The sequence below is a fragment of the Euleptes europaea genome, chromosome 13 (genome assembly GCF_029931775.1).
Source record: "Euleptes europaea isolate rEulEur1 chromosome 13, rEulEur1.hap1, whole genome shotgun sequence".
NCBI lineage: Eukaryota > Metazoa > Chordata > Lepidosauria > Squamata > Sphaerodactylidae > Euleptes > Euleptes europaea.
In genome coordinates, this window is record NC_079324.1 from 17,851,939 (window position 1) to 17,878,747 (window position 26,809).

The 26,809-nt window shown below is 44.6% G+C and overlaps 1 protein-coding gene across 1 annotated transcript in view; it reads right to left on the minus strand.

The window, feature by feature from the left end:
- The window catches only part of CHM (CHM Rab escort protein), a 91,424-nt gene extending 77,437 nt beyond the window's left edge, over positions 1–13,987 (minus strand). The window contains exons 1-2 of the mRNA XM_056859391.1: positions 13,932–13,987; positions 692–758 (exon numbers count right to left, since the gene is read on the minus strand). Coding sequence (XP_056715369.1) covers positions 692–758; positions 13,932–13,980 — 116 coding nt within the window. The 5' untranslated portion in view covers positions 13,981–13,987. The remainder of the gene's footprint in view (positions 1–691; positions 759–13,931) is intronic.
- Positions 13,988–26,809: the final 12,822 nt, after the last annotated feature.

The window sequence follows — 26,809 nt, forward strand, 5'->3', positions numbered from 1 at the left end:
TTGAGCCTTGCGGAATCAGTGAAACGGCTATATTGAAATAACTGTATGCCCTCCCCCAGTGGGGTCATTCACGTCTCCCAGCAAAAAGAGGAGCATGAAAAGGGCGCATGACAACTCCTATTACACCCTGCATTTATAAAGAGCTGTTGCGAGCCAGCCGTGCAAAGGGATGGTGTGATTTGATTAGAGCTTTTTGTGGCATACCGCTGCAAATCATCTAAGAGCTTATCTATATAATAAAGCAGACCAAGTTTTAGACAATTTTTACTGGCCTTTTCAATGAGCCCAAGGAATTGTAGTTTGTGGGCATGTAGAGAACTCTGTTCTGTAACTGTGACCACCACCACCCTTCTTCACAGAACTACATTTCCCAGACTACCTTATTAGGAAACACTGGGACACTTAAACCCACTTTAGTTTTGCAGTGTCGAGACCAGAGAAAAGGGTAAAGCTGAGGATAATCCCAGATGGGACTTTTCTCAAAAATGCTATTTGTGTTATATGGTGTCATCTCATGATCTCAACACCCCCCCCCAAAAAAAAACACTTACCAGAATTATATTTTACAGTGATATGAGAGGACATCACTATACGTAACACAGCAAACGTCCAAACCAAGCTGGGAGGGAGAAAACCCATATTTTAAAAAGCTGCATGATAATTAATTAAATGTATTGATTAAAGGACTTACGAATCCAGATGCAGAACTCTTTGGCCGCTTCTTGAACACGCAGCTGCTATGATAGATTCAGGCAAACCTGAAAGGAAGTTTAAAAAAAATATTAAACAGATTATGATGAAATGGGGTGTGTGATGCTATACCAAGCAGTTTTAAGGGAGCACAATATAAAACACAACAGTTTTTATTTCCCTAATATTGTTGTTAGATAAAGCAAGCTGTTTACTGCTGATTTTTTTTAATGAAGCCTGAAAGAATTATATTCTATAACAAAGGCAGGCAGTTGTAAGTATAGCCTCGCTGCATCAGATCACAACTGATTCTAATAGAGATCGGCCAGATTCTGCTAGGAAGTTCACAAGTAGGATGGAAATTAGCCAGCCTGTTGCCTTCTCTCAGCATCTGGCAATCAGATATACTGTCTCTGACAGGGGAGGTTGCAGCTGTCATGATAACTGTTCACCACAGATAGATGTTGCATCCGTCAATTCGTTTAATCACAGCTATACAATATTTAGGCTTGGAAGATATAAGGAATTAGTTTCCAGTTGAGTCCAAACCTGATCATGTCCCCGAGACGTTGCAAGATGCTTTAAGTTGTCTGCACATTGCAAAATCATCCACTCTACCCAACTGTATTTATTTCACTCGTATCTGTGGAAACTGAATTAAAAGCCCCTTCTTCCATGATCACGTCCAGTCATCCTGTTACCATGGTTGCTGTGTGTACGTCCTGAGCCAGGAAATCTTTGAAATCTCTCCTCACCCACAGAACTCCCTAAGAGGCGTTGAGCAAATCCCCTATGTTACCATCTCCAGCCTTCTATCTACAACAGGGGTCCATCTATTCCAACATCCTGTTTCACTCACGTGACTGCCAACCAGTTGCCCTGAAGAGCAAACAAACTGGGCAGAGATCGTCCCCTGGTGCTGACTCTGAGCACTGGTATTCAGAGGTATGCTGCCTCTGGACACGGAGGTTTCCTTTAGTCTCCATAGCTAGTAGCCACTGAGGGGCCAATCCTCCAAGATTCTGTGTAATCCCCTTTTAAGAGAGTATTCGTTTATTTTAATGTTTAGCCATAGGCCATTACAAAACATCATTTTAAGTTTTCTGTATATATGTAAGGACATCAGAAAAAGATAAAATTACAACAGTATGCATACACAATTCCTATTAAAACACTACTTGATTTCCTGTGTAGAATTTTTCTTAATAACTTCAAGAGCTCTAACCTTCCTGGCCGCAATAGCAAATTGTGACATTGAGGGTTACATGATAATCCCCTTTTAAAGCTATCTATGCTCTCAGCAGTGAATTGTTGCCCTGTGTATCTGATGAAGTTTTGGGAAGCAGCATATAAACGTTTAAACCTATGTTAATTCTCACATGCCATTAGTTAAGGGAGTGCTGCACACACAAGGTTTAGGATTTTAATCACCTATTCTGCCCCCTCCCCGAATCTTCACTACTTCACTGACACATGATCTGTAGCAAACTTCTACAGGCTGTTTCGCCTCACCATCTAATACAAGGTGAAACCAAAAAGCTGTCTATCACATCAAGTCATAAAGAGGACCAAGACGCTATCCTTGTAGACAAGTTTTCCGCAAGTTCAGCAAAATGACTCTGTAACGAAATCAGGAACCGGTATGAACCTGGGAAGCGTTCTAATCTATTTCACATCTTCAGCAGCCCTTAAGGTAGAAATTCAGTCTTCCAGTAACTTTTTTGTCATTTTTAAGGCCTACCTCCGTGACAGGTAGTGGGAGATTTAATCTCAACTGGCAAAACAGAAAGAAGTTATGAAGGTTCAATGCTAGCCTCCAGTGTCAATGGCATCTCTGCTGTGACAGAACACCATGTAACACCAGGTTTTTTTACCTTAGGAAAAACTGCTATGCCAGGAATAGATGAAAGTTTATTCTACCTAGTAGCACCGGGGTTTTTGAAATCATAGATAAGAGTCTCCCTCCCACATACACTTAGCCGTGTTTCAAACGCACATGACGTGTCCCTGAGTTCTACGAGCCAATTAGCATATCGATTTCCATCCAGAAACGTTACTTTGCCAAGCTATTTTTGATGACACATTGCCCAGTATCCCAGAATGGCGCACTGCAACAGACGCCTATGGTTTATACTCGCTTGGCAACACAGGCTTTTCAAATGCCTTTTAAATCTTAAAGCAATGCATACCAAGATGTCAAAATCAGCACCTGCAATCAAGAAATAATAATTTTACATTTACTATTTTTCAGCTGTGGGCTTCCAAGAACGGTCTTACAGGCTCGGTGCAAAAGCTTGTGAGAGGAGCCATCTGCCCACCAGGGTCCTAACTATTTACCCTAGGTAAGAAAGCAAAGAGGAAATGCAAGACAAAAGGTCAACGTTTGCTCTTCCATGCAGTAGGTTAGCATAACCAATTGCTCTAACAGCCCCCCCCCCTTTGCAAAATGGGAGCTACGGAAACAAAGCTGCTCCTGACATGAGCTTTATGGGGCGGGAAGAACTCTTGGATGATGTGGGAGGAGCCTATTCCAAGGATCCTCCTCACTCCAATGAGTTGTGGCTCCATCTTTACCTTTATGGTGTAGGAAGGAGGCATGCTGTTGTGGTTCTCGCGCCACAAAGGTAAAGCCAGGAGGGACCCTAAATGGAAAAATGTATCACAAACCATGGTCCTTAACACAAAGACCAGAAAGGCAGCTTCAAGGGTGAGACATCCCAGTGGAGATTTAAAAGACCGGTTAGAAGAAGAAGAGTTGGTTCTTATATGCCGACTTCCTCTACCACTTGAGGAAGAATCAAACCGGCTTACAATCACCTTCCCCTCTCCTCCCTACCCTGTGAAGTAGGTGGGGCTGAGAGTGTGTGACCAGCCCAAGGTCACCCAGCTGGCTTCATGTGGAGGAGTGGGGAAACAAACCCAGTTCACCAGAGTAGAGTCCATAGCTCCTGTGGAGGAGAGGGGAATCAAACCCGGTACTGCAGATCAGAGTCCACCACTCCAAACCATCACTCTTAACCACTACACCACGCTGGCTCTCTGGTTAACTATTCCTCTTCATAAAAGAACATGGCACCCTTACTACAAAGATACAGCTCGGTAACTCTCTGCAATGATTCTGCATGGAGATTTAACAAACCTCACATCTGGATAGCACAGCCAGTGCTTGTGGCTTATAAAATACTTCAGAAGCTCATCAGTACATTGTATGACTATTTTATTCAATGTCACACAGCCTTAAAGCAAGCCCACACTGTCCAGGTTTTTTAAATCTTTGCTATGTGTGTGTAAAGTGCCGTCAAGTTGCAGCCGACTTATGGCAACCCCTTTTTAGGGTTTTCACGGCAAGAGACTAGCAGAGGTGGTTTGCCAGTGCCTTCCTCTGCACAGCAACCCTGGTCTTCCTTGGTGTGTCTCCCATCCAAATACTAACCAGGGCTGACCCTGCTTAGCTTCTGAGATCTGACGAGATGTTTAAATATTGGCTTGCATAGAAGGAGGCCCAGCTTACTTAGCAAGATTGGAGCTATAAAAACATTGGAACACAACTGCGTTACGAAGCGACAGAAAAAGATCACACCCCGACATATTCAACAGCAATCAAAGCATCTGTTAATTTGGGGGATTGAAAAAAAAATCAGTACATAACTTCCTCATTCACATCTATAATATTCAGGTTAGTTTTCCATGATAGATTTTTAAAACTGTATTAGTACCTGGGATTGATTTTTCTTAACACTATACTTACATAAGATAAACATAAAATAAAGTACTAGCACCACTCCCGGCATATCGAACAATAAATAATAGATTCTCCTGACAGGACTTTGATGACTGGGCAAAGCCCAAATGCTTTCAGCCAAAATCATATGGAGCCATAAATCACTCTTTATTTTATAGAATATTTCAAAATGGATTCCTGCTTTCTACCTTGAAAGTCATTTCATGTGTTATTTATAACTAGCGAAGAGCAGAAAGAGAAAAGAGGGAAAAATTGCACGGAACCAGGAAAATTTACAGTGGCTGGTTTTTATAAAGAATAACTTCTTTTTTAGAAAACGGGGGGGGGGGTGGGGAGGGAGAAAGAGAATTACTAGGACACCAAATCAGAGAACGCAAATACCTTGAGGAGGGGGACAAGTTTTATTTTATAACTTAAACAGCGTCTAACAAAACAGGACCTCGCCAATATCCAGGATAAATTGGAAAGCAGAAATACAAGCCACTAACCAAACAAGGAGATTGTTCCATTCCCAAACCCACAACACCGGGAATAAAGGTCCTGCCCTGCTCAACCAAGAATCTAACCCTAGCTTCCCCATTCCAACAACGCCTGTTGCCTTCCAGTCGAAAGGTTCAACTAAGGAATCTGCTGATACATTTTCAAATGACAGATATAGCACCAGCTAGGATACCTGCCAGTAACATTGAGGCCAATTTTCACCTGAACAAGGGATGATGGTAGAAAAATTAGTTTGGAAAAGCAAAGGATTTTACTCTTCACAACCACTTTTATAGGAGGCAAATAGAATTTTAACAGATGCTACATGACTTTTAAGGTGTGTCAACTGGAAGCTGGGAGAGCAAAGAAGAGCCAGCATGAGTGTTGGACTAGGATCTGGAAGACCCAGGTTTGAATCTCCACTCTGCCACAGAAGCTCACTGAGTGACCTCAAGCCAACTGCTCTTGCTCAGCCTAACCTACCTCACAAGGGTGTTGTTGTGAGAAGAAAAGGGAAGCGGGGAAAAGAATGGGTGCAAGCTGCTTTGGGTCCCGTTGCAAGAAGGGATGGGGCTGTGTGGGGTTTTACTGGATGAGACGGAGCTGTGTGGGGTTTTACTGAAACGGGCAAGGGCCTTGAGTGGCTGCCATCTGCCTGGTTCAAGGGCTTGACTGGGGAGAGCCCAGAGCGGGCACACACACCGACCAGGCAGGTTCAACTTCTGTAAGGGCATACCCTGCTGTTATGGTTGAGTATGAGGCGTAAAGGACCCTGGCACAGAGAATGGAAAAGTCTAATTTATTAGCCAAACACTATAACCATTGACTAAATAAGAGAACAGTTATGAAAATGGAGAATTAATACAGGGTTCGCTATAAACAGACAGGGCAAAACTCCCAGAGAAAGAAGGCGCCTGGAAAACAATAAAATTCCTTAATGCATCTGTCTTTCTGGACTTCTAACTCTGCTTTAATACCTGATCCCCTTTAGGGCAATCTCACTCTCCATGAGGGAGGGATCACACAAGAACATAAGGAAGGCCATGCTGGATCAGACCAAGGCCCATCAAGTCCAGCAGTCCTTTCACACAGTGGCCAACCAGGTGCCTCTAAGATGCCCACAAACAAGACGACTGCAGCAGCACCATCCTGCCTGTGTTCCACAGCACCGAATATAATAGGCATGCTCCTCTGATACTGGAGAGAATAGGTATGCATCATGGCTAGTATTCATTTTGACTGGTAGCCATGAATAGCTCTCTCCTCCATGAACATGTCCACTCCCCTCTTAAAGCCTTTCAAGTTGGCAGCCATCGCCACATCCTGCGGCAGGGAGTTCCACCATTTAACTATGCGTTGTGTGAAGAAATACTCCCTTTTTTCTGTGTTGAATCTCTCACCCTCCAGCTTCAGCAGATGACCCTGTGTTCTGGTATTATGAGAGAGGGAGAAAAGCTTCTCCCTGCCCACTCTCTCCATACCATGCATAATTTTATAGACCTCTATCATGTCTCCCCTTAATTGCCTTCTTTCCAAGCTAAACACCTCCCACTGGTAGCAGCCTGTCTGCTGCCTAACTCCAGGCAAAGGACACTCTCTCTCCCTGTGCAGGGTCTTAATATGCTCTTTCTAGGTTTACCAACCTCCAGGCAGGGCCTTGGAAATCTCCCAAAATTACAGCTGAGACAGACGAGACAGTCCCCCTGGAGAAAATGGCTGCCTTGGAGGGTGGACTCTATGGCATTGCATCCCCGCTTGAGCTCCTTCCTCAAGCCCCACCCTCCCCAGAGTCCACCCCCAAACCCCCAGGAAATTTTCATCTCGGAGATGGCAGCGCTAGCACTTTCTCAACAGCTCCGTCTCATCAACTATGACTGGCTCCTGCTTTCCCTCCATTTTCCCCGATCCACTCCTGAGGCCTGGAAGATGCCTGGAAAACATAGGCCTGCAGGGAAATTTGGAGCAAGGCCCCAGGCCTGGGTGAGCGGAAAGGCTGCCTTGAGATGTCTAGGCCACTCCACTATTCAGCCTCTAGCCCAGGATCACGACAGGTCACCACTGGGGAGAAAAGTTGGGCATGAACAGGGGTGGCCCGTCCGCTAGGTAATTGGCTGGGGTGCAAGTAGTGGAGGTGCCCCAGCCAACCCAGGTGCCTAGTCCCTGCCAGGTTGCTCCTACCCTGCCTGTGATTGGGACAAGAAGGGCGGGCGCTTCTTAAGTCCCTTGGAGTCCGCCCAGGTAAAACACTTCTGCAAACATACAACTGGAGACCATCAGCCCCACTGGCAATAGAAGAATAGTGCAAGCATTCTTATCCCGAGTACTGTAACACAGGCCGTCTCCATGGCACAAGAGTTAAACAGCAGAGGACCAGAAGGGGCTTAAGTTGGCTCTGCCATGACTCCCTCTTGAAAGTTACCAGCTGACTTTGAGTCTGTCCTGCTTTCCCCCTGCTCATCTCCCACATGGGAAGCCAGAAGGAGCACGGCAGGGATGATCCTGGAATCCACACAGAACCCTTTGCCAGTTTTCTAAGCTTCAGAAAACTATCATTTCCAGGAATATATAAAAACAGTAAACAAATCCTTACTGCTTAAACATTTATGGTTTGACATTCCTAAGTCAACTCACGCTAAACTTGCCATAAACCGACTGGACTGATCAACACTTGAGAGATTCCTCTGCTCTTCTCTAGGCTTGGGAGAAGGATGGGGGATCTTGCCAGGGGGGAAAAAGGTACTTGCAGGGTGATGAGCAGATTTATGGGCCACTGTAGATTAATGGAGTGGGCTAGACAGTTATTTCTGCTTTGTACATACCCAAATGAAAACACGAAGGGCCAGCCTTGTAGTAGGATAAAGGGGGGGGGGGAGGCGACAAATTTATTGGGTATTAACATCACAGCTTTGGACACAGCGTGGTGTAGTGGTTCAGAGCAGCAGACTCTAATCTGGAGAAGCGGATTTGTTTCCCTGCTCCTCCAGATGCGAGGCAGACTCTAATCGAGTGAACTGGGCTTGTTCCTCCACTCCTCCATATGAAGCCTGCTGGGTGACCTGGGCTAGTCACAGTTCTCTCCAAACTCTCTCAGCCCCACCTACCTCACAGGATGACTGTTGTGGGAGGCGATTTTAAACTGCTTTGAGACTTCTTTCAGTAGAGAAAAGCAGGCTATAAAAACCAACTCTTCATTTTCATCAATCAAGTTTCTGGGATTTCCCTATCCCTTGTTTGGGAAGGTGCTCTTTTGAAGTGTTGGAATCTGGGACCTCTACAAGCACGCTGTCTTGTCAAATCTGCAACCATATAAAACATAAACTGTGCAGCATTATCATGCAACAATGCCGGGTGCATTCGGAAGACACTAGGATGGTATTGATGAGTTGGTTTCAGAGGGCAGCCATGTTGGTCTGCTCAACACAATTACCCTAATGGATGGGTCAGTTCATTATATTAGCAGCAATACATGTCATTATGTGACAGCAAGGTCTTTCTGCCACACACACTAGCTACGCTGGACAGTCTCTATGCAAGAGAAGAAACGACGGCATTAAAAACGGAAAAACTCCAAACAGAAGAGTTTCACAGGGAAACTTTTAAGGCAAACTATAGAGCTGGAACTCATGTGCCAATTTGATACTATCAGACTGGGTCTCAAAGACTAAGGGGTTAGCTAAGTTCACTGCACAATACAATTACTCCCGTTTACAGGAATACATACAGTATTCAGATTCATCGCCACTTTGCCAATTCATCTAAAGATGAAGTAGTCCATCTTCACTCCAAATGGATGATTTCTCTTGACCAGATTTTGCACCATCCATGCTCCACAACAGAACATAACACACTTTGCCCTGAGAAATAGGACCTTCTAGCCTCTCTTTATAGCAGGTCTCCACTAACACCTGCCCTTCTTATCTTTGAACCTTTCGGTAGAAATCTCTCTATTCCAACAGAATGTATTGTTTCATGCATGTGATGAAGTGTGGTCAGGCTTATGCTACAATAAACTCATTAGTCTTTAAGGTCGTGAGAGGCTCAGGAGAAAGGCGGGCATATAAAAGTATCTTCAATAAATAAAAGATGCCACAATATAATCAAGGTGGAAGTAAGAACCTTGATACAAAAAGAGGGTCTCTGTGCAAAAGACAGAAAAGATGGATTTGAATGAAAATAATACCTTGTCTTCCTCTTGATATATAAAATGAGTGAGGGATGCGAGGGAGACTATTTAAAACAAAGGTCAGCAATGTATTGAGAAATGGAATGTTAAATGGAACACTCCTATTAATATATGCTCTGCATCACCATTATAAGATCACACTCTTGTACCTTATAGCAATTCATTCAGAAGACCTATTATTCTCCCTATCTGTAATCAGAATAATTGAAGTAGGGTAGGATGCCTGCTTCACTCATAAGGATACATTAAAGGAGTTAAGAAGTCCTTCGCTTTACCACTCTGAATGTGAATACGGAAGTGCGGAGATACCTTGAAAAATCCTGAGGGCTAGTCAGCGTGCATTAAGTGATGTTGAACACGCACTTCTACAGGCAAGAAAGCAGCAACAGCCTTGCCTTCTGACCACCCATGTCTCTCTAATGCACATTATTTCAGAAGCCACCTTTTTATTTGCATAGGAAGGATAATTGTGATCACATTTAAGAATCACTGGTTCTCACAGTACCTGGCAGAAACAGGTGAGATTGATATTGGAGTCACAGTTAGAAGCCTTTAAAAACCACTTCCTTAGAATCCAAACTTGGCGTTCAGTTGCATCATACTTTCACATGGACACGCCTCAATAAAATAAGAACAATGCATGCAGGGAGACAAGCTTCAGCATTTACATTCCATTCAAGATTGGGTGCTGTGCTATTCTCCAGATTAAATCCTGCAGTGGGCTTTAGGACTGTTTCCCTTGTTGGGATCATACAACCAACAGAAGTCATTACTGTCAGTTTTGAAGGTGCTAACTGCCTGTTCTTGCCCTGACCTGGATTGCCCAGGCTAGCCCAATCTCATCAGATCACAGAAGCTAAGCATGGTCAGCTCTGGCTAGTATTTGGGTGCAAGACCACTAAGAAGTCCAGGGTCTTGACACAGAGGTAGGCGATGGCAAACCCCCTCTGAATGTCTCTAGCTCTGAAACTATAAGTCAGCTGTGATTTCACAGCAAAAAAATTGTCAGCATAGAGGTGGGAGAGACTGCATTCAGGCCCCATTATTCCTACTACAACAGGTGATTGGCACTATCAAAGCTAATTGTGCTCACCATCAGATTAGGACTGCCAACCACCTGGGAAAACTTTCCTGTCCTTAAGAGAACTCTAATGGGATGTGATGCCATGAAAAGCTTCAGCTGCTCATTTCTACACATTAAGCTTCTATTAAAGGGACATGTTTCCCAGACCTGTTGGAAACCCTACATCAGATCAGTGAGTAGATACACACATCCTAATCTCAGATCAATGCTGAATGTGCCAACATTTCTCTCTGGACCTATTAGTCTCCTGTAATGCAGTGTGGTCCATTGATGTGGAAAAGGAACAAAGACAATGAAGAAGAGTTGGTTTTTATACCCCACTTTTCTCTACCTTTAAGGAGTTTCAAAGCGGCTTAAAATCACCTTCCCTTCCTCTTCCCACAACAGACACCCTGTGAGGTAGGTGGGGCTGAGAGAGTTCTGAGAGAACTATGACTAGCCCAAGGTCACCCAGAAGGCTTCATGTGGAGGAGTGGGGAAACCAACCCAGTTCACCAGATCAGAGTCCGCCGCTCCTAACCACTACACCATGCTGGCTCAAGCTTGTATGAATTTTGACAAGCCAGGGATGAGAGGCAACCAACCAGCGGAGAAACCAAAATCTACCATTTAAAGATGGTTGAGGGATCGAATTTTTATAAGAAAAAAATTGCAAGTACAAAGTATTTCTAATAAACTGGGACCGATTTCTCTACCTTGCACCCACCAAGTATTGGAATAAGAGAGGATGATTTCTTAAAAATAAAAGTTACCTTAATAAAGATACAGAGAACAGAGTTCTGCATTTCTCTAACTGTGCCCCTTGCCCCCAGATTCACTTTCTACAAACATCTACTCCCCAACCTGTCCCCTTCTTCCAGGATTTCTGCTTATTATCTAACAAGCCTGGTTCCAATTCCCACCTTAGTTATTGATTAGCCAAGCAACTATCTGGCATGGCCACCACTCAATAGCCTATTCATAAAACAGAACTAGAAACCTGAAATACAGGGAGGTTTTCAAGGTGAAGAAGGAATGTATTTGACATGAAGCACTTAAATCATTATGGTAATGTAGTGGTTAAGAGCGGTGGACTCTAATCTGGAGAACTGGGTTTGATTCCCCACTCCTTCACATGAGCAGCGGCTAATCTGGTGAACTGGGTTGGTTTCCCCACTCCTACACATGAAGCCAGCTGGGTGACCTTGGGCTAGTCATAGCTCTCTCAGCCCCACCTACCTCACAGGGTGTCTGTTGTGGGGAGGGGAAGGTGATTGTAAGCCGGTTTGATTCTCCCTTAAGTAGTAGAGAAAGTCGACATATAAATACCAACTCTTATTATTATTATTAAACATTTATTTAGAATATTATAGCAGGCTAATTTCAGAGGGTAGCCATATTGGTCTGCATAAAATCATATTGGGGAGGGGCTGTGGCTCAGTGGTAGAGTATCTGCTTGGTATGCAGAACGTCCCAGGTTCAATCCCCAGCATCTCTAGTTAAAGGGACTAAGCAATTAGGTGATGTGAAAGACCTCTGCCTGGGACTCTGGAGAGCCGCTGCTGGTCTGAGCAGACAATACAGACTTTGATGGACCAAGGGTCTGATTAAGTATAAGGCAGCTTCATGTGTTTATAGAGTTGGAAGGGACCACCAGGGTCATCTAGCCCAACCCCCTGCACAATGCAGGAAATTCACAACTACCTCCCCCCACACACCCCCAGTGACCCCTACTCCACACCGAGAAGATAGCCCAAAAAACACTCCAGGATCCCTGGCCAATCTGGCCTGGAGGAAAACTGCTTCCTGACCCCAAAGTGGCAATCAGCACTACCCTGGGCATGTAAGAAAGGGCCATGAGAGCTAAACACTAAAGCAAAACTTCCTGCCCTCCCTCTCATGATCTGCCTAAATTCACAGAATTAGCGCTGCAGTAGAATAGTTAGATCCAAGTCCTGTAGCACCTAAGTGACTATCAAGATTTTCATAGTATAAGGTTTCAAGAGTCAAAGCTCCCTTCATCAGACAGCAGGCTAACTAACTTTGCCTCACAGTAAAATCCTAAGCAGAGTAACACTGTTCTAAGCCAATCAATTTCAATAGAGTTAGAAGGGTATAGCTCTACTTAAGATTGTACTTATTATTTTCATATTCTATTTTTCATTCAAAAAATTTCCCAATGGGACTCACAGGATTAAAAAAAAAAAAGGTTTACAAACAGCATGAAAATGCAATACAAATGCTTCTCAGGAAGGGGATTCTTGCTGAGTTGGATCCAAGGACAATGGAGAAAGTGCTCAACTGCCCGGCATCCTCCCTTTGATTGTGCTAAGATTCTCAATATTTCCACAACGAGTTGTGAAAACTGGAGTAATTCACTTTAGGACTGCACTATAAATGTTGCATTTAAGCCTGGGTTTCAATTAGAACTGCCAGCTTTATTACCAGCATGGCAGATATGCCATCAAACAACTGCAGGGCCACCAAAGGAATTTTTCCCTCATCACCTCAGGCCAGAAAAAACATCATCTGCTGAAATCTTGCTTATCAAGCTGCCACTAAAGCTAGCTGTTGGCAAAGCTAGTTGAATACTGTCCTGCTTTATAGAATCATGAGTGGCTGCGGGTGAGCAGTAATATATTTACAGCTTCCGTTCCCTCCTTAAAAGAAAATGAAAAGCCAAAAATAATAATAGGCCCACACTGTTCTCTGTCTACATCAGTGGTTCCCAACCTTTTTTTGACCAGGGACCACTAGGACTTTTTTGTTCGGTGCAGGGACCCCAAGGTTCAAAATAAAAATTCAGAGAATTTGAAAATAAACTTTAATCATAACCGTTAGTTAAACATTACACTTAGAATAATGTTTGAATATATATATTTTTATAATAGAGAATTTTTAATTGAAGATATTAATTTATTACGGGTTTATAACTTTGTTTCGCGGACCTTAATTTAGTTCTCGCGGACCCCTGGGGGTCCGTGGACCCCCGGTCGGGAACCAGTGGTCTACATCCATTTGTGTGTATATTCACACGCACACCATCTGTACGTAAATTTTATGCTCCTGATGACGTAGGCTCTAGCCCCCAAACGCTCATGCTGCACTACATCTTTCTGCTAGGTGCCACTAGACTCCTTGCTATTTTGGCTGCGACAGTGAACACATAAAGCTGCCTTCAGGCCACTGGTCTATGAGAGTCAGCAGCAGCAACTCTCCAGGGACTGAGGCAGTGATCTTTCACATCACCTACTAGCTGAACTAGAGATGTGTGTGTGTGGGGTGGGGTGGAGAATCAAACCCAGGACCTTCTTGATACAAAGCAGACACTCTACCATTGAGCCTTTCTGCAGTACAACCCTACACAGAGCGATTCCAGACTAAGTCCACTGATTTCAATGGACTCCGGCTGCAGCAACTGCATAGGACTGCACTAATGCTATTGCTGGGGAAACCAGCCTCTCCCTGTGCTAACGCTGCGATTCAGATGCTGTACTGAGCATAGACAAGGCATAGAGAATGCAAATAAAGGGTGGACATATTAGCGGTCGGCACGGGGCAGGGAAAAGTTAGAGGGCTACAGGGATCAGATGGGTGCCGCATCCCCACACATCCGTCCCTGCTCTCTCCTCTCCAGGTCCTTGCCATGCCTCCCCTCCTCCTGTCTTTTCCTCCCGCGTTTAAGCTCTGCTGGTGTTCCCGACGCCATCCCTGGGGCTTCTAGAGGGCTGGACCCCCTTCCCCATCCCCTGTCGGCTGCCTCCACCTCTTACCCGTTCCTATGACCACCACATCAAACTCCGAAGGCAGGCGATCCGCCATCTTGGGAAGGGGAAAGGATCCGGTCATATGACACCACTGCGCGTCAGTTCCTGGCGGAAGTACGGCTGCGCTTCAGCTTCAAGGACCCGACTTTTGGCGAAGGAGGATGGCGACAGAAGGGAGATGGCATGCTGATGCATTATGGGTGATGTAGTTCCTTGCGGAAACGCATCTCTATCTATCTATCTATCTATCTATCTATCTATCTATCTATCTATCTATCTATCTATCTTTCTCCCCTACAAATAGTAGAAAGGGGCAAGAGTCCAGTAGCACCTTAAAGACGAACAAAAATATTTTCTGGCAGGGTATGAGCTTTTGTGAGCCACAGCTCACTTCTTCAGATACAGCTAGAATGTGAATCCATCTGTCTTTAAAGATGAATATAAACAGAACAGAAAAAAACAAGAGAAAAGTAGAAGTCATGCCACAACAATTACATCAAAGGAAAAGAAAAGAAAAAGTATACATATCTGTCTTTAAAGACAGATGGATTCACTTCTAGCTGTATCTGAAGAAGTGAGCGGTGGCTCACGAAAGCTGCATACCCTACCAGAAAATATTTTTGTTAGTCTGAGGTGCTACTGGACTCTGGCCCTTTTCTAATACTAATGCTTGTCTGAATTCACTCTCCTCTACTTAAAGACAGATGGATTCACCTTCTAGCTGTATCTGAAGAAGTGAGCTGTGGCTCACAAAAGCTCATACCCTGCCAGAAAATATTTTTGTTAGTCTTTAAGGTGCTACTGGACCCTTGCCCTTTTCTACTACTGCAGACAGACTAACATGGCGGCCCACTGTGAATTATCCCCCACAAATAGTTAGGAGATGCGATTGTCAGACTTGGTTCTTTTCTTTTGCCCCCTTAAATACCCCAGAGGTTCCAGCGATGCTCGGGAGAAGACCTGAAAAATGACACCACCCCCTTAAATTTACACTTTTAAAAAGTCTCCCAAAAGACTAAATAAGGCTAAAATTAAGAAAGTTTAAAAGAAGCAGATGCCAGAAGACAGGGACTCTCCTTGGAAAATAGGGACCGACGGAGCACATTTTAAAATATTTCTTTTTAGATGGTTCTGTGGCAAAGTACGGTAGCAAATTAACCCCAGGTTCCTAGATCCAGTTGAGGGCAATGAGTCTCATTACGGCTGTGTTATTTTACCATTTCAACATTTAGAACAAAGCAGGGTGCTATTGACGTGCCCTGGTTGTCTTGTAGAGTCCAATGAAGACAACTAGGAGGAGGTTAAAATAAGCAACAGTTCTTTGTTTAGCTAAACAGAGACCCTGGGGGTGAAATAACCCACAAATAAGATGCAGAGTTACTCACCCGAGAAACAAAGGAAAGTCAGTAGCATTTATGCATTCGCATGGGGCAGGCCCATGGCTGCTGACAAGCGGATTGATGCACAAAAGCACCAAGGCACATTAAGTGTCTACTTCACTCTAATGAGCATAGCCATAGATATTGCCCGAAGGCTGTCTCTAAGCAAGTTCTAGGTCTCGTGATCTAAGTAACTACAAAACACATTCCTAAGGATGAAGGTAATTCAGAGCTCTCTACTGGTGAGAGGCCGTACCAGGCACAGAGAGCATGATTTGTTGGTTCGTGGCTCCCGGATGCCAACTTCCCAAAGCTTCCACATGTGCGCGCATGAATACATAGTGTTCTAAACCAGCCCTTATATCTGGGCATTTCACTGTATGCTGCACGACATGCCAGGGCCAGAGCAAGGCAGGTCCTTCTCCCCTTCAGGAGGATTGGGTGGGATGGAGGAAAGCATCCTAACTGACAAAAGGCTTGTAGGGAGGGCGAGAGGTGCAACAGTCATGAAATGGCCAGCAACGTAAGCTTACAGCACTTCAAAAAAGGCCTTGCTCAAGATCTGAAGACCCCCCCCAATTATGCATGCTAATTGGGCCCTAAATTATAACCTCCCCTCTTACATTTTAGGGGGGGTTACTTTGAGATTACTGGGATTTAACTATTAAATTTAGGGGCATTTTAACTGGAGGAGCAGGGACAGAGGTGTGAGCTCCTCAGCCTGAGCCAAAGGTTTTGTGGCCTTAGAGGGCCAACCTGGTGGGTACCACGTCAAAAAAATGTATTTTGTGTTCCTTTTGTTTTCTGCATGTGTCTTTGCACTGGGTTTTGTTGGTCCCGGGTGCGTTGAGAGTATGAGGCGGGCCAAAATATTGGGTGAAAGACGCGGGCCTAGAGGGAATCTTTGGGGGCTCTAGTGTTGCCAACTGGAGAAAACGGCCGCTTGGGCAATTGGACTCTATGTCATTGAAGTCCCTCCCCTCTCCTAGCCCTGCCCTCCTCAGGCTCCGCCCCAAAAACCTCCTGCCAGTGGCAAAGAGGGACCTGGCAACCCTATCTCTGTCATCTGGAGACCAGATGTAATTCTGAGATAAAGCCCATCCCCACTTGGAGGTCGGTAAGCTGGAGGGGAGATGTGGGAGTGGGATATGGATCGGGGCCACAGTATTGGGTAGGGTTACCAACCTCCAGGTACCAGCTGGAAATTTTCCCCTGCACCAAGGCTTGTTTAAACTTGGGAAATGGTAGGGGTTTCAGCTTGCAGGCGCCAGCTGGAAATCTCCTGCTATTACAACTGATCTCCAGCCGATAGAGATCAGTTCACCTGGAGAAAATGGCCACTTTGGCAATTGGACTCTATGGCATTGAAGTCCCTCCCCTCCCCAAACCCTGCCCTCCTCAGGCTCCGCCCCAAAAATCTCCAGGTATTTCCCAACCTGGAGCTGGCAACCCTAGTAAGCAGGGATAGGGACATGTGTTGTTTTTGTCCTTTAAAAAAATGTTACTTGAAATTCTCCAGGACTAAGGCCTGGCCTTCAAAATCAATCCCAGGTAGGGTTGCCATCTCCTGCTTGGGAAATACCTGGAGATTTGGGGGTGGAGCCTGAGGAGGGCAGGGTTTGGGGAGGGGAGGGAACTTCAATTCCATAGAGTCCAATTTCCAAAGCGAACATTTTCTCCAGGTGAACTGATCTCTATTGGCTGGAGATCAGTTGTAATAGCTGGAGATCTCCAGCTAGTACCTGGAGGTTTGCAAATATGGATTTTGGATCTGCAAAAATACTGAAAGCATAAAAAGAGAGACCTTAATGGATACCATTTGACTTACCTGTTGATATAGGATTGATCATATCCTGCCTTCATTTTGACGCTGACTTGCATATTGTAAATTTTGATATTTGTATCTTGGCTGTACTATTTTGTATATAATTCCGTATATATGTTTTTCACCTCTTCACCTTTATAAATTTTGCACTATTTCTATTATTGTTGTTGGGTGCTGTTCTGGTTGTTCCAATTACCTGGAGGTTGGCAACCCTAATCCCAGGGCTGCTGAAGCCCTGTTAAATAATTCCATGCTGTCCTCACCCTCTTTGTCTGTGTGTTGTGGGCAGGAAGGTTTTCCTGGCTGAGGTTCTGCCTTGCCAGGAACAGGTTACGGTGGTGGCTGCGGCTGAGTAGACCTGGATTGCTGGAATGTGTGTGAGGATATATTCAAGTCTTAACACCTGACATCATAAGGAGTAATAACCTGAGTGGCAGCCCATTAACGCCTTGTTATAAGCCCCTTGCTTATTCAAGAGGGGGGGGGGGAAGCAAGCGAGAGCTGAAAGCCACTAATGGAAACCAGAAACCACTTTGGCCTTAGGAACATGGCAGACAGGGTGAAGTTAATGCACAATCTTGGTTAGCAAGATGCAGGTGATGGCTCAGAGAAAGAAGTACTGAGAATAAAATATAAAATGCTGTTAAAAAGAGAGAGAGAAGCAAAGAACGGATCCGCACGTGTGTCACTTTAGCACAAACTCATGGAATACTGATAGGGTTGCCAACCTCCAGGTACTAGCTGGAGATCTCCTACTATTACAATTGATCTCCAGTCGATGGAGATCAGTTCACCTGGAGAAAATGGGCAATTGGGCTCTATGGCATTGAAGTCCCTCCCCTCCCCAAACCCCACCCTCCTTAGGCTCCACCCCAAAAACCTCCCGCCGGTGGCAGAGAGGGACCTGGTAACCCTAAATACCAAGAGCAAATTAGTGAAGGACAATAGATTATATCTGTTCCTCTCCCATCCCCACCTGGAAATGCAAGCGATGACCCTCTGCCCAATGCAGGAAAGCTGTGATGAGATGGGAAAAAACCATACATTTTCTTTAGCGGGGCAAAGAGAACCTTGCTTTCCCTGAGTCCACACAGTCTTGTACCATGGAGCTTTCAGACTGATTTAAAACATAGCAGGACAATATCCTCTTTTAAATTAGAGGTCCTCTTTAGTAGAAGCAGATAATGACTTTTGTCATGGGGGAAATCAGAGGAATGATGGATCAAGAGGGAAGAACTTGGACTCCATCCGGCCAGAAGAGGCTACACATTGACAGAAGGCCTGCTTCAGGCTGAGATCTTTAACATCTGTGCTAACCCCCCCCTTTCTGCCTAGAAGGATGACCTGTCTTGCCACCACAGGAACTGAGAGAAAAACTAGCAAGATTACCACATCCAGCCTAGATTGGACTATGTCCAAGAGGCAAGAACTCAATTGCTGAGGAGCAAGAGAACCATCCATAAGGTGAAGGTAGAGCAAGACAGGTTAGATGTGTCAGCTAGTCACTCTGCAGCTGAGCGGTTTTATGGTAATCCAAGCATCTTCACCCTTCCTGGTTCCTCTGCTCCTAGGAACACTAAGGCTACGTACTACTAGGCTAGCAGCACCTCAGTAAGACCTTGCTGAGTGTTTCTTCACTCCTGCAGGTATTTAAAGCCAGGTATTTCCTGAGGCACAAGCCTTTGGTGGGGGCCAACGGGATCCTGGCCTTCAACTGTTAGCCTGAGGGTTGTAGTCAAGAGCTGGGAAGAAGATCTGCTAGAGGAGAGAGGGAGAGATCTGCTCTGTATTTACAAGTCTTTTACGCACATGTTCATTTCTTCTTTTTTATTCTAAGCTGTTTTGGGTTCCCATTGGGGAGAAAAATAGGGTATAATGATGTCAGCACCTTCCACTGAGGACCTGAGCTATGGGGAAAGAGGTGACATGCTACTTAGTGAGTGCTGTACTTTCTAAAGGTGGACTCTGCCTAGATTTGCCATAGTTTTTTCTGGAGTTCAAGAGGCAATCAGGAGGCCTGGAAGCATGGGAGGATCGTAGACATGGGTTAAGGCATGAATCTTTGCAGTCCCTGGATTCTGCAGGATCCAAGGGCAAAAGGTTCTCTAGAGACATAGTTTTGGAGTCCCCGCTATGGATTGCTGTGTTCTCCTAGATTCATGATGTCCTAGAGCAGGTCCTCAGCCTTTTTGATCCTACACCTTTAAAATTTTGACACAGCACGGCAGGCACAGCCACAAAATGGCCACCACAGGAGGTGGCGCCAACCACAAAATGGCTGCCACATTGAAGATCTTTGTGCTGTAGTGGCGACTGCTGCCAAAGCAATGTTTTTAAAAGTCTGCACAGCCAATGAGAGCCTTTGCTAGACAAAAAACCCCACCTGGCCCTGCCCACTTTCTAAAAATACTGGGTGGGTGCCACGAAAGGTATCAGTGGGCGCCATGGCATCCACAGGAACCACATTGGCTGGTGCCTAGAAAGGAAGAGACTAGAATGTGGACTGTGCCACCCACTACCATTGGCTAAGATAGCCTAAAGATCAAGGGATGGGCTTCTTCTGGGGATGGCATCGTTACTGAAGGTACCCCCTGAGTCCCCTTGCGGCTCTTCTTTCCCCCCTGTCTGGAAGAAGAGCCCAGAACCTAGGCTATTATACCAGATGCCAGGCACCAGAAAAGACTACCATATACACCCTGGCCTCCATATCCTATTTATTGGTCCTCCAGGATCGCTGGCTGGCCACCCACCACTTGAAACAGGATGCTGGCTCAGACAAACCCCTGTTCTGGTCCAGCAGGGTACCTCCTGCATTCTTCGTATCATCTATTGTATTGTCACAATGGGTTGTAAATATTGTTAACCACTGTGATGCCTTCTGGGGGCAGAGGAACATCATATCTGGAGCCTACAAGGTCTTGAAAGCACTAGCCATTGCTTTCTTGCACAGGTGTGGTTAGCATCACCCACCTCAGGGTGACAATGCTCTATAGGGGAGAAAAACTACAGCACTGTAACCTGCCTCTTTGCCTAGGAAACTCCCTGAGACCATTCTTTCCAGCTTTGCTTCCCTTTCAGCTCCTGTACCTTTCCCTCCAGTCAACCTCTTCCTCCTTACAGTCCCAGCTCCACGCTTGGTTCTTGTGCTAAGCTCCACCTGCTCTTTTCCGTTCCTTGTGCCTTAGCCCGCTCCTGTTCTCCGTAGCCACACCCTGACTCAAACCACCTGGGCCCAGATAGCCATTGCTCCCTTCCCCAGTCTCGCTTGCTATCTCCGTGCCTTCTGAGCTTCCCTGTGGCAAACCACCAAAGCTGCCCTGCTGCTGAGGCTACCCTGGTGGCACCCTCCTGGTCCCCCCACCCTGCTCCACCCAGGTGAGTGTTGTTCCTGGGCCCAGGCGTGTGTCTTGCCCTTAGGGTTGCCAGGTCCCTCTTTGCCACCGGCGGGAGGTTTTTGGAGAGGAGCTTGAAGAGGGGGAGGTTTGGGGAGGGACTTCAATGCCATAGAGTCCAGTTGCCAATGTGGCCATTTTCTCCAGGTGAACTGATCTATATTGCCTGGAGATCAGTTGTAATAGCAGGAGATTTCCAGCTAGTACCTGGAGGCTGGCAACCCAACTTGCCCTGCCAGGTGGGTCTGTGCCACAGATCCGGTGAGAGCAACTCATGGCAGAAAGGCAGGGTATAAATAAAATAGATAAATAATAAGTAACTGCAGTTTCCTAGGAGTAAACACTGAAATGACCTTTTGCAGAGCAACCGGGTGATTGCAGACACTAAAGGTTTGTTGTAGCTGGGCTTCTCCCCCACCCCCACCCCAAAAAAAGCAAATAATGTTTTCATAAAGTACACAAAGAGAGAATTATTTCACTGTCAGCATGCCCCTGTTTCCAAAGTACCAACTATTTATGCTAACAGAACATGCTATTGGTTGGCTGGCTCTCTGAGCTTCTGTTAAATTCATTCATAAGATGGCAGTCCATGCAATCCTATTTCATGATGACAGTCATTAGTCACTGAACCAGAAACCCTTCTTAGTGCTGGCTGATTCGGCCAACGTTTATCTAGGTTCCTTAACAGTAGGATTTGTTGGTGTTCTACAATGTGCAACTATTAGCATGTTGTATCAGAAGCAACCGGAAAAAATCTCATAGAGAGGGAGGTGGGGGGACAATGTATGAATAATCTTTATGGGAATGTCATGGCCTTTTAGAAAAATGTCTTACAGTGTTTTTTTTCCTCTTTAGCTATTTAATTGCAATGTCATAGTAACAGAAAGCAGCATACCCAATTCTGCACGGATGAATAAGCGCATTCAATAAAGAAGATTTAACAGAGTAAATCAAACACTGGATTAAACATTTTCTGCATAACAGACCACAAAATGGGCATTCATTTTACCAATAGATCCTCCGCATTAGAAACAAATAGAAGTGCCCACCGACATAATTAAACAGCAAATTCAATGGCACGATTGAAAAATTTCCTTATATTTTATTGAACAAGCACCCCAGTCAATTACACTTTGCCTCGACTTATTCAAGAATGAGCAAGATTAAATGCAAAATGTAGCCATTTGCATTCAATAAATTAATTTGTTTTCTTTTGTACATTTTTAATCAGCAAAAGTTAGGACTCATTTGTAATCCGGGGATGGCATTTGAACAAATGATCCATTTAGCGCAATTAATTAATATGTGTTCAGGGGGAAAAAATAAAGTATGCAAATCTGGATTTACTATTCCATTTTTTAAATTCTTCCTTCATCCAGAGGCTTCTCTCTTGAAAAGTGATTTTTTCATTATTGTGATTGCTTTGAGCAAAATAAGGAGCTTGTGGAAAAAATCACAGGATGTCAATAGCCTTTTTCTACATATTTAATTTCACATGCTAATACAGGTCTATTTATCACTATTACAGAAGTATTTAGTGCTGACTGTTGCTGCTTTTAAAAGAGATTGTGCTGCTGTTGTTTTTTTACCTCAAATCTCTCTACATGAGGCAAATCTTAAAAATTTCTATTTCCCTATGAAGAAAAAAAGTTCCAGTGGTTCGGAGACCCTTTCTGTCTCAGAGAATAAACCGTCTGTTTCATACGCTGTATTGCAAACTGTACCTTGGATCCAGACTGCCCCATGCAAAATCTCTTTCTCCCAATTTCCCCCTTCTTGGTGCAACCTGAATCCTATGATACACCCTCATAGTTCCTAAGGGACCACCAACCCGACAGTTCCTTTCAGAGAGGGAATCGAGTTCCAGCAGAAAGGAGGAAGCAGGAAAACCACATTCGATAAGCAGAGCTCTGCTTAGTGTTGGTACCGTGTAGGGTTGCCAACGTCCAGGTGACCTCCAGACAACCGGAATCAATTCCCCTGGAGAAAATGGCTGGTTTGGAGGATGCTCTGCATGTAGCGTTGCCAACCTCCAGGTAGTGGAAGGAATCCAGACAGCACTCACACAATATATTAAAGTGCTAATTTATAAAAAGTGAAAGTAGGTGCAAAAGTGAACAATATATACAACAAGTTAACAATAAGATACACATATGAATATATAAATAGCAGTCCAGAAGAACAGATTCAATATATAAACATCCTGAAAATCAGGTGAGTGTCTATTCCTGAATATCCTGTGTAACAGGTAAGTCAGTCTTAATAATCAAATATAGACTTCTCTATGTTTGTAGACTGCTGGAAAGCGATGTCCCAGGCGAGAGCCACGGAGGGAAGATGTCAGCTAGATCCAAATCACGTTTCGCTCATGGCTTCATCAGCTATATGTATCAATAAAGTGCAAGGAAAAAAACACAGTCTCAAATAGGACCAGAAGAAATTCATGTAGGTCTCAAAGTGGACATGCACTTACCTTTTACACAGGATATTCAGGAATAGACACTCACTTACCTGATTTTCAGGATGTTTATATATTGAATCTGTTCTTCTGGACTGTTATTTATATATTCATATGTGTATCTTATTGTTATCTTGTTGTATATATTGTTCACTTTTGCACCTACTTTCACTTTCCATAAATTAGCACTTTAATATATTGTGTGAGTGCTGTCTGGATTCCTTCCATTAACCATACAGCACTGAGCCTTTCTTTCTCCAGGCCAACCTCCAGGTAGTAGCTGGAGATCTCGTGCTATTACAACTGATCTCCCAAGGATAAGGATCAGTTCACTTGGAGAAAATGGCTGCTTTGGCAATTGGACTCTATGGCATTGAAGTCTCTCCCCTCTCCAAACCCCACCCTCCTCAGGCTCCGACCCAAAAACCTCCCGCCAGTGGCGAAGAGGGACCTGGCAACCCTATCTGCAGGGCATTATACCCTGATGTCCCTCCCCAAACCCCACCCTCCCCAACTCTCCACTTCCAATACTCCAGGAATTTCCCCACCCGGAGTTGACAACTCTAGTCCCATGCTATGCGATAATAAAAATTATTTTTAAAATCAAATACACATTAAAAAATAAATAAATAGAGAATATGCATAGGTGGATATTAGGGTACCACATCAGCTATTTTGGAATAGTGGGGAGGGGAGAAAGAAGCAAAGAAAGACCAGGGAGGAACATGTGTGACGAGACAGTGGAGTTGCACAATCTCTTCCTGCTTTGTTAACATTAAAGGCAGGCTCCCTGGGTTGCAGTCTGTCAAACCTGCAGTCCATGGTCTCTATCGTGATGGTCCCTAGTTGTTTTGCAGCTCCATGGAGCTCCTAATACGTTAGCAAGCAAGCCAAATTGTAACAAATCTGTACGGTCCTCTGAAAAGCCCTGCCGGAGAACATTTTGCTATTTTAACTTTCAAAATGTACTTAAGAGCTGTTCACCGATGAAAGCTCTCGAGCCGGTTAACTGTCTTCCTTCTCATCCATTCATTACCCAGTTAAGTTTATAGATTGTAACATTTCAATTAAAGTCTTTTTTTCTAAACAGTTTCCCCTCTGAAGGTGATGTTTGTGTTAAGTATGAACGCTTCCCATTTAAAAAAAAAAAAAAACAGCCTTCTTTCAGTGCAAGAAAAGCCATCTATATTATTTTCAGTGGACGTGTAAAACCGGCAACGTTGTGACCCTCTAGTTTGTGAGTTTAACGGATGATTTATGAGACAACAGGAAGTGACAGGGCTAACTATGGCTCCGCTCTCTCCATCGGCTGGTGGTCTTCAACCGTGATATAAAACACACACACCAGCTTGTTAATATTGGCACAGCCACAAAGAGATGCACTGAGTGTGTTCACGGTGCCAGCCGTAGCTGAACACCATTTTACAACACCCACGATACACATAGCTTTGTTTGGCTGAGCCAAACATATTGGGGGGGAGACTCATTTTAAGACGCACCAAAAATATATTCCATTCAGCCTCTATTAAAAGAACAAGACATTTTTTTTCTCCAGCTAGTTGGTCACCCTTCTCAGGATGAAGCCATCATGCCAAAGCTAAGAAGATACAGTTCTGGTCGGAGGATGGATTGATTTAGCTCAGTGATTTACAGTGCAATCCTCAATGGAGTTACATCCTTAGAAGTCAATAGGCCTAGAAGAGTGTAACTCTGTGTTAGAGATCAGTCCTAAACAGGTCCCCTCTGAATGGCGTTTACTCCCTCAAAAATGTTCTTAGGATCGTACGGTTAAACAGCCAAGGAAAAAAGGCAAATTTAAATAAATGTGAATTTTAAAATGTCCTTTAACAATAGGCATGATCTGAAACAGGGATTTGTATATGACATGCCAGGATTTTGTAGATAGGTGCTGGCTGGAATCAAACAAGATGATACTTCTCTCCCCCCCCCCCCCAGCATTCCTTTCCATTTTAATCTGTATGTGTGTGTTAAGTGCCGTCAAGTCGCCTCCGACTCATGGCGACCCTATGAATGAAAGTCCTCCAAAATGTCCTATCCTTGACAGCCTTGCTCAGATCTTGCAAATTGAAGGCTGTGGCTTCCTTGATTGAGTCAGTCCATCTCCTGTTGGGTCTTCCTCTTTTCCTGCTGCCCTCAACTTTTCCTAGCATGACTGTCTTTTCCAGTGACTCTTGTCGTCTCATGACGTGACCAAAATACGACAGCCCCAGTTTAGTCATTTTAGCTTCTAGGGTCAGTTCAGGCTTGATTTGATCTAGAACCCACTGATTTGTTTTTTGGGCAGTCCACGGAATCCGTAACACTCTCCGCCAACACCACATTTCAAAGGAATCTATTTTCTTCCTATCAGCTTTCTTCACTGTCGATTTTAATCTACCCCCTCTCATTTGTCCTGCCCTGCCCACCCCACAAAATTGCAGGGGTCAGGTAGTACCTCTGCCTAAAACAAGGAGAAAATGTTACACCGATGATTCAGTGGATGACACTTGTGGTGACTTGACATTCCCTGAACCCCCCGCCCCCGGATCAGGCCATACAGTAATTGCTTGGAGCGCTGTACTATATGAAGGCTAATGAAGTTGCTTTCCATGTGTTTCTTTGCTTACCACGAAAGGAAGACATTAGTAAGAGAGTTCAAGTTCAGTTTTAGGGTTAATGACTTGGTTCAGACATCATGCAAAACCATGGTATAATTAACTTAAGATCATCTGAATGTGGGCCAATCCACTAACAATGATTAGTGAGGATATATCAGACCAGAACCTGAAGTAGGCCTAGCCTGAGAACCAGTGGGAGACTGGGGAGTGGGGACATGGGCGGCCATTGGTGTCAATGTGATGTCACTTCCAGGAAAAGCCCAGAAATGATATGCCTCTCTGGGAATCGTGGTCAGTATGGAGGACTGATGTCGATTCTGATTTCCCCCTGGAAGTAATGTCAGTCCTCTCTAGGAATCACCAAAAACTTTTACCATGCAGCTTCTAGTGATTCCTAGAGAGGCATAACGCCACATCTGGGTTTTTCCAGGAAGTGACATCACTGTGCCACTGATGGCATTAAAAAAACATGTTTTCTCTTGTTGGCTGCTGGAGTGCTGATGACCAATGCCTACTGGGGGCAGGAGATCTCTTCCCCAGCTGGTTTATGGCAGCCCTACTCTGAAGCTATGGATTGAAGTTGGTTTGTTACAGCACGATTCAAAGAAGAGTTACCCCCTGATAAGCCCAGAGTGACTTCAATGGACTTAGAAGGATGTAACAGCTTACATCTGTACTGCAAGTCTTAACTATGGTTTCATATAATATATGAATGCCAACATCCTGTCTTATTCCTGACTTGTCGCCCAGTGTTGCTATTGCTGCAGTGCAAGCCAGGATACCTGCCAGGTTTCTGTGGAGGAAAGCACAGAAAAGAGTGGTAATGATGAATAGGGTTGCCAACCTCCAGGTACTAGCTGGCGATCTCCTGCTATTGCAACTGAACTTCAGCTGATAGAGATCAGTTCACCTGGAGAAAATGGCTTCTTTGGCAATTGGACTCTATGGCATTGGAGTCCCTCCCCTCCCCAAACCACACCCTCCTCAGGCTCCGCCCCAAAAACCTCTCACCAGTGGCGAAGAGGGACCTGGCAATCCTAATGGTGAAACCAGGTTCTAGTCAGGCAAACTAGGAACTCGGCCAAATCTTAGTTTCACAATGAATAATAAACGACAGTTTGCATTGTACCAACCATCTACATTAAGTTCAGAGTTCCTTTTAAACCTGGCGGTTTCCAAAAGAGAAACTAATAATTGCTGGAACTTGTCTGA